This window comes from Eublepharis macularius, chromosome 4 (genome assembly GCF_028583425.1).
Source record: "Eublepharis macularius isolate TG4126 chromosome 4, MPM_Emac_v1.0, whole genome shotgun sequence".
NCBI classification, from domain to species: Eukaryota; Metazoa; Chordata; class Lepidosauria; order Squamata; family Eublepharidae; genus Eublepharis; species Eublepharis macularius.
Window position 1 is genome coordinate 170,740,044 of NC_072793.1, and position 13,115 is coordinate 170,753,158.

The following is a 13,115-nucleotide window of genomic DNA, read 5'->3' on the forward strand; positions in this document are numbered from 1 at the left end:
CAGTGTCACAGTGTGAGATCTCTGTCTTTTGGTGCCACACCTCTGAAGATGCCAGTCACAGCTGCTGGCGAAACATCAGGAACTACAATGCCAAGACCATGGCAATACAGCCCGGAAAATCCACAACAACCAAAAACGGAAGCTCCTTCACCTACAGTTTGAAGTAGCAAAATCCACTATTTCACCTCCAGACTCCACTGAAAAAGATGCCCATCACCAGTTTCTCCCAAAAGGCATACCATAGAGTGCCACCATCCACTCCTTTCTTTGTCCCTCTAATACTCCCCCCTCCCCCAGTATTCATTCATCTCCTCACCCACCCCTTGGTCACCGGAAAGCTCCATCGGACATCCGGCACCTGAGATTTCATGAGGCAGTGCCCTGTTTCCCCCCCACATACATCTTCACAATTGTAAGGCTCAGGAAGTGGAAATGAAATCTCAGGCTCTCCAATCACATTAACAACAATTTCTGATGTGAGATGGGATCACTTCGCTGCTAGGAAGGTAAATGGAGGACGAAGAGAAATTTGCTCTGGAAAGCAGGAAGGCCTGGGCTCTCCAGGATAGGACCTGGCCTGTTTGTGATTATATACCCGCTGTAATAACCAATGTGGCCACTGCTGAAAACTCCTCCCTGAAAATTCTCTATCGGTGTACGAACATCAGCTTTCACAATCGCTTTCAGGTTGCTTTTAATTGAAGAGTTACTTTTGCTGTTTCATTTTATTTCGAGTCTTTCATTAGTTGATGGTGGGCAGTATTTTAACTTTTTAAAGCCAGATCGTTGGGAGCCACCTTAGAGGCAGTAGTAGAAGCAACGGAGTCTGGAGATCTCCCAGAATTACAACTGATCTCCAAACAACAGGGACCAGTTTCTCCTGGAAAAAACTGGCTGCTCTGGAAGGTGGACTCTATGGCACCTGCTGAGCTCTCTCCCCTCCCCAAATCCTGCCCTCCCTAGGCTCTACCCCCAAATCTCCAGGAATGTCCTAACCTGGAGATAGCAATCCACGGCAATACCCTGTTTCCCAGGAGCTCCCCACAAGTGAGGTACGGAGCCATTATTCCCACTGACATGCCAGAGGTTTGCTACCTTTGAACCTGGACATTCCATTTCTGTTGTAGCCAGTAATTGCTGAGAGAACTATCCTTTGTCTATTTCCCGCTGTTTTTTTAAAAAGTACATCCTTTGGGGGGCAGGAAGTAACTAAAACCAACAAAGGTGAAACAACAAATTTACATATTTTAATTCCAAAGAAAAATCTGCGCTCGCTTGGAAAGAAAAAAGAAAACTTGGTCAGAGTTAAAAGCATGGGAGCCGATTTTCCCTCAGTCACAGTTTTTTCTCTTCATGACCTGCTTTGGACTGGCACCGAAGGCAGCAGACGAAGCTCCAGAGACCTGCTCAGGACTGGGAATCAGCAGAGGAGGGAAAGGATCAGTCTCAGAGTGGAAGCTGGTGGAAGGCCCAATTAAGGATGGAGCCCGGTCAGGCCCAGTATCGTTTTGCACTTCAGAAGAAACATGCCCTCTGGGTTCGTCATGGCCAGGAGAATGCAGAGGGGTCGCATTGCTTCCAGAAGTACCTGCCTGCTTCTCACCAGTGTTGGGAACAGAGTGCGGAGCAGACCAGGGGGGGCTGAACCCCGGGTACATATTGTAGCTCGGAAAGGGGCTGGGAGAAGGATATCTCTGGGCTGAAAAGGCAGTGGCAATAGTCTCCATAGCAGAGGTTTGCCTTCCCATGAGATCCGCCAGGGTCTGATGGGACTTCTCGATGGCAGCTATCATGCGGTGGGTCGTGACCCGGTCCTGCTCACGCTCCTGCTTCTCCTGCCGCCTCTCCAACTTGTCTTCCGCCCTCTCCTCCCGCCTCGTGTTTTCGAATGCCCTCAGGTCCTGCTGGTGCAGCTGCCGGAGGGTGTCCACTAGGTCAGAATGGGACTTTGAAGCAGATGACTCAGTCGTGCGTCTCGTGGACTCCAAGCGCTGCCTCCAGTTGCGCTCCCGCCGGTAGCGCATGCGCTCCACGTTGCTGATGGGCAACCTTGGATGCTCCTCTCCAGCATCTGTGGGAGACAAAGGCCATCAATAATTTTGTCGCCAGGGTCTTTCATATCACTTATGACCACATCTTTTTTACCTGCAGTTGCTAAGGAATTAACATGGAATCTTCTGCAAACAAAACAGACACCGCGACACGGAGCCTCAGCCTTCCCTAAATGAAGCTTCCTTATATCGACAGACCTTCAGTTATGCAAAATAGGCACGGTTCTACAAATCAGCTTAATTTTTAAAGACAGGAATATCCAGCTTTTCTCATTTTTCTGTAATATTAACAGCCATGATAATGCTTGGAATGTACATCGTTCTTTCAAAAGTTCAAAGCACTTCAAATATAGTATATCTGCAATCCTTACTGTGTTACCTCTGTAATTCTTGCTGCATTACCTCTGTAAAGTAGCATTACTATCCTTATATTTTAAATAAGGGAGTGGGTCTGAGAGATAATAGCCTATGTGAGCTTGTGAAGCAGGCAAGGGTTCCATTAGAGGTGTTATCAGCAGAGGTCAGGCCTCTTCACCACAGCAGAATGAGGTGTTAGCAGCAGGGAAAGCACAATTTTGAATGCTCCCCAACAATAAAGAAATTCCTTGCAAAAAGCAACTAGCAAACAGGAAGTAAACCGGAGGTAGAACTTTCGACTTGTTTTACATGCAGGGAGGCTGTTGGAAGCAACTTTAGTTTTTAATGTGTAAGTCGGGCCACTGGGAGAGATTATCTGTGGTTTTGGTGTTGGGTGCAAGATCAACGACACCCAGCTCTATGGTTCTGTCTAATGCTGCCACGACCATCCTAAAGCCAGTATTTGATGGTTCACTTTTAACCATTTGTCCGGAGCAAACTGAAATTGAATCCTGACAGGTCATGAAGGCCGAAGTCTTCTCTCTCCCATCTTCATTTGGCATGGAGGTTAGTTCCCTACCTTGACCCAGCTGACCTGGCCATGCACATCTACGCCAGGGTTACTTCAAGGCTAGACATGGTCTACACAGGACTGCCACTGGAGACAATGTGGAAACTCCCTCTCAAGCAACATGCTACAGCTCATTTATTATCGGGACCATTCAAGTCAGTATTAATATTGTCCTTAGAACAAGAAGGGAATGGAGCATCCACGTACAAGCAATAGCAGCCTCTTGCATTTCCTCCCTGTGCAGCTTCTCCAGAAAGCACAGGAGAAGGGGGGGAAATGGAAATTGATGAGGGAGAAAATAATGAGTCTCTTCTGGCAGCACTGGATGTGGTCTGATTGGGGGCGGGGGATCAGCACAGCCATCCTCGAGCTCAGACTGTTATCTGGAGAGGAGTCAATTCGAATCCAGAATCTGAGCAACTCCAAACTTCCTGTGGTTCCCGAGTCAATTCTTCATTTCTTAAGAAGCTGCCACACAGTCAATTCTTTCCCCTACACTGACCACACAACTCCCCTCCTTAAAGCCCGACAATAGCTTCTGGACCACTTCTATATCCAGCATAGACCCTTACCTTCAAAGTAATCCCTGGCCCTCTCTGCTAGATCTTTCCGCTGTCATCTCCCAATACCCCTCCTGCCTGTGACCTTTGCTCCTCCAGCTCTGCCACTGAAGGTCTCCTGCTCCCTCCCCCACCAATGACCCTCACTCTCTCTCTCTTATGGCCCCTTATGGCTGCTGTCACTTCCTGGAGCACCTGCAAGATGTCATCTCTCTCCTTTCCTTCCACTCCTTGAAAAACACCTTTTCTATGAAATCTGGCACCTTATTCCCCCCTTGTTGAAATTAAGCTTAAGGTAGAGATAAATTAAACTGATGCATATTTTCTCCCATTTAGCACCACTTCTGGCGTCTTCTGCTCTCTTTGCCATCAACCTTGCATCAAATTTACACAGTTCAGGGGAGGGTGCTGTCTTCGTGTACTCCAAAACTGTCAAATACTTTGATGACTAATGATAAGGGATGGCAGAATAGGACGGATGGTCACGGTCACTCACCAGCTACCTGGACATCAGCAGGAGATTCTCTGGGGGGCAGCAATGGAGGGTTATTCCGCACAGGGGGGTCCACTTTTTCCACAATTTGCACATTGTCTTCCTTGGACACTTTTGGGGGTTGCAACATGTGGTCGCCTGGGGTCACCTGCAGCTCTTTTGAAGATGCAGTTGGCGTGACGTACCGTTCTGGGGCTTCTGTCTCCTGAGCCACAGGTGTGGGATTGGTGGCTTCTCGTGCAATCCTGGTGGCTGCCATGGGGTTTAATGGCAACCGCTTCCGTCTCTTGTCCAGTCGCTCCACCACGCCAGCACCGCACACCTTGCCGCAAACAATGCCTTTCCGCAGGCACAAAAACTGCTCCAGGAGCTTGAAGTAGGGGGCAGTTTTGGGGGCCCGGCCAGAATGAAGATTCCCGCACTTGATCTCCTTGTAGCCCCTCTTGAGGTCCTTAGCTCGGCTGCGGCATTGTTCTGCATCACGCTCAAAGCCCCGCTCCCGCAGGCGGTCCGCAATCCATGCAAACAGCTTCATGTTGCGGTACTGCTGCCCCAGAGCAATCTGAACATCTTCTGCTTTCCAGATGTCAATGAAGGCGATGGTCTCCTTGCGGGACCAGGCGTCCCTCCTGCGTCGGGGCTCTGGAGAAGGAAGGTTAACATCCGAGGGGCTTGGAATGGACTCAGCCATCGGGAAGTGTTCCACAGCCAGCCGAGAGTTCTTCACGTCAGTCTCCGTCCGTGTATGCTGGAGAAACAAGCAAGAGAGAAAAGAGAGACTAGGTGACCGTTTAAGGGCCCGAGGGAAAGTCTGGAACTCAAGCGGGGAAGATGTTGGAGGAAACTGAGGGATCTGCCGGAATGGCAGCCTCAGCAGCGGCTCTCTGCTCTACATCTCTTGCAAACCAACGACGGACCTACCGCCATTTGTTTGCTTTTGTAATTTACTACGCGGTGCCCTTCCTTTGCATGACTACAGCTCTTGCAGGCAGACAGTACTAGAACCTAGGGTCATCCATTGAAGCCAATGGGAGGGAACTTCCAGATAGACAAAAGGAAGTACTTCTCTGCACAGTGCATATTTAACCTGTGGAACCTGCTGCTACAGGCTACCAACTTGGAAGGCTTTAAATGGGAAGTGGACAATTTCGTGCAGGATGGGGCTGGGTATCTATGCCTTCCCGTACCAGCGGCAGTATGCCTCTTTCTATCAGTTGCTGGAGAGCACGGGCACAGGAATGCTGTTGCAATCATCTTGCTCGTGGGCTTCTTAGAGGCAGCTGGTTGGCCAACGCGTGAACAGAACGCTGGTCTAGATGAGCCTTTGGTCTGATCCAGCAGAGCCTTTCCTATGTTTTGAACTTACACTTTGTGACATTAACCAGGTTGACTTGTACTGTTGCCACCATCATTCATAGGATTTATACAATGCTTTTAAGTGAGATGTAAAGGATGGAGAAACGATCTAAAGGAATGTGATCAAAAGAACAGAAAGAAGGGAAGTGTTTTCTCTGCTTCTGGATGTACGGCACATCTGTGTACAAGACAGCAGGCACAGAGAAGGAAGCAGGCCTGGCCCCAGCCGCCACCCAGCACTGGGCGCACAAGCATCACGCATAAGCACATAAAGCTGCCTTATAGCGAATCAAACCATCAGTCCATCAAGATCAGTATTGTCTACTCAGACTGCTAGCAGCGCTCTGTAGTCTTTCACATCACCTACTAAATGGTCCCCAACTGGAGATACTAGAGATTGCACCTAGGACCTTCTGGGTGCAGGGCAGATGCTCTGCCAGTTGAGCCACAGCCTCTCCCCTCCCCTCCCATCTATGCTCAGTGATCTTAATATGGGCACTACACACTCACAAATGTAATCAGGAATGCAGCTTTTTAACAACATGTGGGATGGATCCTACGGGCATCAGTTTTATACATGAGAAGCAGTGTGGTGTAGTGGTTATAGCATTAGACTGAAGAGATCCAGGCTCAAATCCCCACTCTGCCCCAGCAGATTGCTAGTCATACTCAACCTAACCTACCTCACAAGGTTGTTGTTGTGAGGATAAAATGGAAGACAGAAGAATGATGTAAGCTGTTTCAGGTCCCCGCTGGGAAGAAAGGCAGAATATAAATGAAGGAAATACATACAATATATAAGATGTAGGTGCTGTAACCAAACTGGGGAAAAACATATGTGAGTTGGCTGCAGGGACACCATGCTCCATCACCAGATGGGTGGGGTGTAGATCATATGGCTGAGAACCAGATTGGTGTAGTGATTAAGAGCGGCGGGGGTTTGATCCCCCACTCCTCCGCTTGACGCCAGCTGGGTGACCTTGTGTCAGTCACAGCTCTCCAGAGCTCTCTCAGCCCCACCCACCTCACAGGGTCACTGTTGTAAACCACTCTGAGTGGTTAAGTTGTCCTGAATGGTGGTATATAAATTGAACGTTGTTGTTGTTGTTGTTATGCTGGATCGTGATCCCCACCATACATGTAGTCCTATGCACAGATACATTACATATATGGAGTTTGGGGGAGGGGGAGGAAAGAGTCAGGGGTCTATAAATGTGGCTGGCCCAAACACCTTGCCAAATCAAGTCAATACCAAAAAAACCAATATGGATCTAATGATATACACTAGTTTATTTGAACTGGCTATCTTCAATACAAGATCTGAATGCAAAAAAATAACAACTTAGAACTGAAATTCAATTAAGCCTTTCAGATCAGTAGAAAAAAATCTGAACTCTAATTCTAGAAAGGTATTTGAACCAATAATTGAAAACTTAAACAGTCCCCAAATTTCCGAGTCAACCTGAGTCAGCAGAAACTGGGGGATACACCAGGACTCTATCAGCAGCTACTGGACAGAGGAGTTGATTTCTTATTTTCAATATGCTTCTTGGCCTGCAGAAAATAATATTCTTTCCCTGCTCAAATGAGATTTTCATATATCACAACTTTTGTTCTGAACAATAACAAATAGTTCAAAAAAAATAATATTCTGGACAAAGTGAAACCCAAAGTTTTAGGGCTATGAGAGCTGAAAGAGAAATCACTGAACGGGGAGGGAATAACCTTTCTGGGGCATCAGCCTCAGATTTTTTCCCCTCCTCATGAAAGAAAACCAAATTAGAAGCTGTGAACAAAATTGATCTGACCTGGGAAGTGAAATCACCACGACTGCCCAGCAGTAGCGAAGCCGAGTATCATAATTCTTTTCCTGTCATTTCTTCGGGAACTAAGAACCTGCATAGTGTCATTTTAATGAGCTAGATCAAAAAGATGCTTACCGCATCTCAGCCTAGCCTAGTTCATCGGGTGGTTGTGAAAAAAATGGGACCATCTCCACATATGCTATCCCGAGCAGCGCTAGTAATCATTCAAAAAGGGGTCATTTTATCTGAAGAACACCCTTTAAGATATTTTAAATTGAGAGAAAATGACTGACCCAAGGGCACCCAGTGAATTCCTCAGAGGAGGCAGAGTAAGAACCCAGCTCTTTCTATCCAATTTCTTAGCTAGACTCTTCTTTAGAAGCAAAAATGCAAGGAAGGGGGAGATCAGTCAGAATATCAGCATTTGTCTTCACCACAGAGAGACCAGACACCTGAATCTGCACAAAAAATAATACACCCATACAGAAGGTCAGCCCGCAGCTTGGCAAACTGATGTGCAAACCAGCTCTTACCTTTTGATCCCTCCTCTTGGCATCCTGTTGAATCTGCAGGAAATCCTCAGCCAGGCCCACCGCTTGGGCACAGGTTTCGGGGCCATTTTCCGTCACCCAGCTCTGGAGCTCTGGAGGCAGAATGGTCAAGAACTGCTCCAGGATCAGCAGCTCCAGAATCTGCTCTTTGGAATATCGCTCAGGTTTCAGCCACCGGTGGCAGAGGTACCAGAGGCGGCCACAAGCCTCGCGGGGCCCTTCGGCCTCCTGGTAGCGGAACTCCCTGAAGCGCTGGCGGTGTGTTTCCCTGCTGAGGGTGTCCCCGCCCTGGACCTCCTCCTTTGCTGCCTCAAATCCGCCCCTTTCAGTGACCGGAATTTGCCCGGGTGGGCCTTCTTTTCGGTGCCACAGACTGCCTTCCACAGCTCCCTTGAAAGGCACCAGGGTTGCCTTCGTGTCGTCCCAAGGGGCAGGCTCTGACAGTTTCCGGTTTCCTCGACCTGAATGAAGGGACTGCCCTGCCTTTGGCAAGTCTTCCAACTGGGATTCCCAGCACCGGGGCAGCCCCTCGTTGGGTTCCTGTTTGACCTGTTGCGGAGGTGCCCACCCAAGAAGCCCCCTTTTGGTTCCAAATTGTATGGTGTTTGGGCCTTTCCCCTTGCCCTCCAATCCCGCCAGAGGCTTTAGGCCTTCTAAGTCTCGGTCCTCCATTTTCATTCCTGGAAGAACAGCTTCTGGTTCTTCAGTGGAGATGTGAGGCCAACCCAGCCTGCGTTTCTCAGATATTCTCCCCTTTTTTCAGCTGGTCATGTCTCGAAGAAAATGAAAATAAAAATTATGGGGTGTTGGCTGGTGTGTCTTTCATTGAAAATGGAGACAACAGCAATCCCAAAAACAGGAAGCTATGCAGCAACTGAAGATCTTTGAGGCCTACTAATCTGAGTCTCCCCCTAAGAAAAAAAAGTCATGGAAACAATTAGGGCTGCAACAATCCAACAACTGGACATCATTAAAAAAAATAGTCTGTTCAACATAAGGCACTCGAGATGATTCAGTCAGCAGATTTTTAAGAAGTGCATTAAAAAGTTGCAGATGGTGAACACTAGCTTGGGGAGCGAAATGGGAATGCCTCTTCTAAAGACTTATCACACCTGCACATGGGAAACACCACCTTGAGAGAGGCATTGTCTTCTGTAAGAGAGAGAAGGGGAAATGCCTCTTGTAAACATTTATCAACACTGCAGCTGGCAACCTCCATCTTGGAAGAATATTCCTTTCTTTATAAGAACAGGAATGCCTCTTCTAAGAATGCCTCTTCCTATGACACAAATGCACATCATCTAAAACCAAAGAAAGCACAGGTCTCTTTTTAGAACTAATGTTCCCGCCCCCATATGAAAAGTGATGGAAGATTTAATCAATCTGCTAAAATTATATTAATTGACTAAGATGTTCTTAATTGTTATGATTAGAACTATCAACTGTACAAATGCAAATATAGTGCAATTTTGCTGTTGCACATGGGCAAAATCAACAGCTGCCTGTACACGGGAATTCTCTGTGGTGCTCCCACTTTATAGAATGGCCTACCTGGGGAGGTTGGCGGTCTCAAGACAGCCATCATTAAAGGGATAGGGAACCCATCAGTAAAGGAATAAGGAGGAACCACAGATTTTATTACTATTGCTGTAAATATTGAGGGACTATAGACTTCACTACTATTACTATAAATATGATCCTACTGGGTAGTTCCTATGTTGTTTAATATGTCAGTCATAGAATTGGTTATGCTCTGTTTCAGCATTTGTTTTATCCTGTATTGGATTTCTGCTGGTTTTTAAATCTTTGCAGATTTGCAGGTATATACCCATTACATGTATATTGAAACGTCTTAGATATTGACTGTACTGACTCACACTGTGTAATCTGCCTTGAGTCTCAGTGAGAAAGGCAGACTATAAATAACGTAAATAAATAAAATAAATAAATTACTAAAGAGAAGCTGTAATAGACGATTTCAGGAGTGTACAGCTAACTGGGCTAGGCTTTTTTAAAAAGGATAATTCTGCACCCAAGAAAACAGGAATTCTGAGACCTTCATAAATCAGGTCAATTAGCATAATTTTTGCTACAGAGGGAGGAGGAACAGCGCAAGGCACTGAGGCCAGCATGACTCAACTGTGAGCCACAATGGTGGCTAATAAATCTATAGCGGACCACTCTCTCTCAGCCTTCCTAAGAAGGTAAGAATTACCACAATGGATCAGGCAAAGATCCATCAAGGCCAGAATCCGGTTTCCGCTAGGGAACATCCAGATATCTTCACAGATGGTTAAACACAGAGGATGAAAATAGCAGGCCTCTCCCAGCATTTACTCCCTCCATCCCCACAATAACTGGAATTAGCAGTGTACTGGCTCTTGACATGGAGATTCCATTTAGCCATTATGGCTAATAGCTTCTCCTCCAAGAATTTTCAAATCCTCTTTTATAGCTGTCTAGGCTCATGGCCATGATCGCATCTTGTGGCAGTGAATTCCAGTGAGGGAAGAAGTGCTTTCAGCCAGCTGTCCTGACTTGACTGTCACCAAGTTCTGCCATTACAGAACCTAGCATGCCCTTTGTATCTCCCTTCTTAGGACAGCAATTCACCTTTTTGTGATAGAACCCCTAGATTCACTATGTCTGGGCTTTACATAGTTTGCTATTAAGTATTTTCCAGGGTTTCTGCCCTGTTACTTTGTTATTGTGCTAGGACTGAGCTTGAAGGGAATCTTGTCAGTGGGTCAGTCTAGATGTTCTCAGGAGTTCCCTGAGTGGTGGCAGCCAGTTACCAGGATGTTTTCCAGGAAAATCTTGTTCTAAGGGAGTTCCCAAGAAGGAACGGCCTCTTTCCCTCTTCCTAAACACACCATTCTTCAACTGCCTGTAAGACAAAACGACGTTATCCTTGAGACCCCAGCAGGTGATGCTGCTATGATTCATTAATTTGTTTTATTTCTTCCTTAACTGGCCGTAAAATTCTCAGATGTTTGTTAGAATTCATTTTCTCTTGGTTTTGATCGGATTTTAACAGCGTTGGCAGCATCTTTGACTACAAGCCATTTGGTATACTTTTAGTTTAAAAAAGGCACCAATACATCCCTCTTCAAAAGCAAATCGACATCAAGAATCTGAGGGCACAAAGCACAGCAAACATAATTATTGTCTTCCAAGATCAAACCAAAAATCTATCATGTCAGCATTCCAGTTCTCCTAATCAGATGACTTAGAAAATCTTCAAGCAAAACACGGAGGCCAGAGTCTACCTCATTTCTTGCTCCTCAGCTACATACAATTGGAAGTACATTGCCCTTGAAGATGGAATTTCCATTTAACCATCACTGAGATAGTCAACCTTGAGCCTTTAAAAGTTTATAGTTTTCTAGGAGGGGGAGATTTGAGTGGAAGGAGAATTGCCCGACTATTTATTCCCCCCATAGCTGCCCCCAGCTCTATTGTCCAAAAAAACAAAATAAAACCCTACTTTCCTCCAGCCATATATGATTTTTAGTTACCCAGCTGCATTCACCTATTTAAGCAATTTAAATTTAAAAAAACAAACAAAACTTTGCCCCAAGGTGCTTACAATTTAAAGCCACATACATGCAGTGAAACATAACCAGAGGGATTGTAGGAGTCAACGTTGTTTTCAGGCATAAAAGACATTGTTTTCACTTGGGCACCATTCCAAGTATATTTTTTATGCCTGGTTTTGAGCAACCCCCCCAACATTATGGATTTTGGATGAGACAGACTGTCCCCTTTCTTCCTGGATTTTATGCTGTTGATGTTTCTCATTGTTTAAGGGTTTTTTAAAATTGTACATTTTAATTTTAACTTTTACAAAACTTTTGAGAACTTCTTTTTAAGTGTAAATAAATAACGTAAACAAATGTATTTATGGGGCTGTTGAAAAGCTACCAGGTTACTTTACTACATTTCCTTTTTTATCACACTTCTCCATTTTATCCTCTCAACATCCACATAAGGTAGACCCAAAGTCACATAGGGAGCCTCATAACAAGGGAAGGGGTTGAACCTGGGACCAGGTCTCCCCAACCCTAGGAAAATGTTCTAACCACTAGAATACATTAGTGCTTAACAGTACTTAGTCCAGCAGCTGTTTTCCAACAGTATCAAGAAGGAAGGAACCTGTAACTGTCTTTCTCATTGAAAATATATACTTCCACTGATCAGAAGTGAAATAAACATAATGGGCGGTGGTCTCTTTTACCTTCACAGATGCAAACTTTTAGCAGATCACATTTGCCTTTCCAAAGTCTTGATTTGTTTTTTCTTGATAAAATGTGTTTTCCTTTATAATCGGCGTGGGGGGGGGGCAGTGTCAACAAACCTGAAATGCCAAAAATGCAAAGTTTGACACAGAAAAAACAACGGCCTGGAACGGTAAGAAAATGTCTAAGATTAGGGGCAACAGAGGCATAGTTTTCCGGGCAAGCCAAAAGCCCCAGCACCTCTCCATTCTTTTTTAAGCGCAGCAATTCTCCCCCTTTCTCAACCATCCCACACTTTTGCTTTTTTAGCGACCCCCAAAAAAGGAGCAAAAAAATCCATTTTCTTAAATATGAAAAATGAAAACCATGTAAATTCAAGGCAAATTCTTGCCTTATATTAACTTGCCTTATATATCGTGCCTTATATATCAACACAAATTCTTGCCTTATATTAACTTATCCAGAAAACTTGCCTTTCGCCTTTCTTGGCGATCCAGCCAAGGCGGCTTATCAAAGTCCTCCTCTGCCCCGCCCGCATTTTTACCCACTCAGAACCCCCTCCCCAACAACTGAGGGCGCCAGTAAGGGCAAGCGGTGGCTTCGCCTGCCGCCACCGAGCATGCTCCAGGCGGTCCGCGCATGCCTGGAGGGGGGAGGCTGGCGTTCCAGCCGGCAGGAAAGCGTCATGGGACAGGCGGGCGCCTCCTGCCCCCACCCTGTTTTAGTACCCCGCCGGGCGCTCCCGGCTCCCCGCGCCGCCCTGGCTTGGCAACGCCTCCCGGCGGCTCCGGGGCGTGCGCGCTTGTGCGCCAGGCGCTGCGCAAAACTGCAAGGGGCGCATTCCAAGGGACAGTCCTTTTGCGTTATTTTCTTTTTAGGAAAATACAGACAGGGCAGGAGTGGGAGGAAAGAAAGGAGCGGCAAAGGAGGCGAGGGAGGCGAGGCGAGCAAGGAAGGGGGGAGGAAGCGGAGCCCAGCCCCGTCCACTCACCCAGCCCCCGCCACTCGCCGAAGCCAAACTTCTCTCCTCTGGCGCCTGGGAAATCCGCACTCCTGTTTCCCACGCACGAGGGGAAGGCGGAGGGAGGGCGCGAGCAGCGCAGGAAGGGGCCGGATTAGCCCTTGACATCATG

The 13,115-nt window shown here is 46.7% G+C and overlaps 2 protein-coding genes across 2 annotated transcripts in view; both read right to left on the minus strand.

Moving 5' to 3' along the window:
* LOC129328664 (zinc finger protein 721-like) overlaps positions 1 to 13,115 on the minus strand; it is a 68,240-nt gene that overhangs the window by 14,986 nt on the left and 40,139 nt on the right. The gene's annotated exons all lie outside the window — the stretch shown is intronic.
* LOC129328689 (uncharacterized) lies at positions 1,272 to 13,034 on the minus strand. Its single transcript, XM_054977916.1, has 5 exons — positions 12,974 to 13,034; positions 11,982 to 12,101; positions 7,727 to 8,655; positions 4,036 to 4,780; positions 1,272 to 2,071 (listed from the first exon to the last, which is right to left on the minus strand). Exons 3-5 carry the CDS (start codon positions 8,420 to 8,422, stop codon positions 1,332 to 1,334), a joined length of 2,181 nt encoding a protein of 726 aa, XP_054833891.1. The 5' UTR covers positions 8,423 to 8,655; positions 11,982 to 12,101; positions 12,974 to 13,034; the 3' UTR covers positions 1,272 to 1,331.

Coding starts and splice junctions, on each gene's coding strand:
- LOC129328689 (XM_054977916.1), bottom strand. CDS start 8,422: ATGAAAATGGAGGACCGAGACTTAGAAGGCCTAAAGCCTCTGGCGGGA. Junction 4,781..7,726: donor CCAAGAGGAGGGATCAAAAG/GTAAGAGCTGGT, acceptor TTGTTTCTCCAG/CATACACGGACGGAGACTGA. Junction 2,072..4,035: donor TGCTGATGTCCAGGTAGCTG/GTGAGTGACCGT, acceptor TGTCTCCCACAG/ATGCTGGAGAGGAGCATCCA.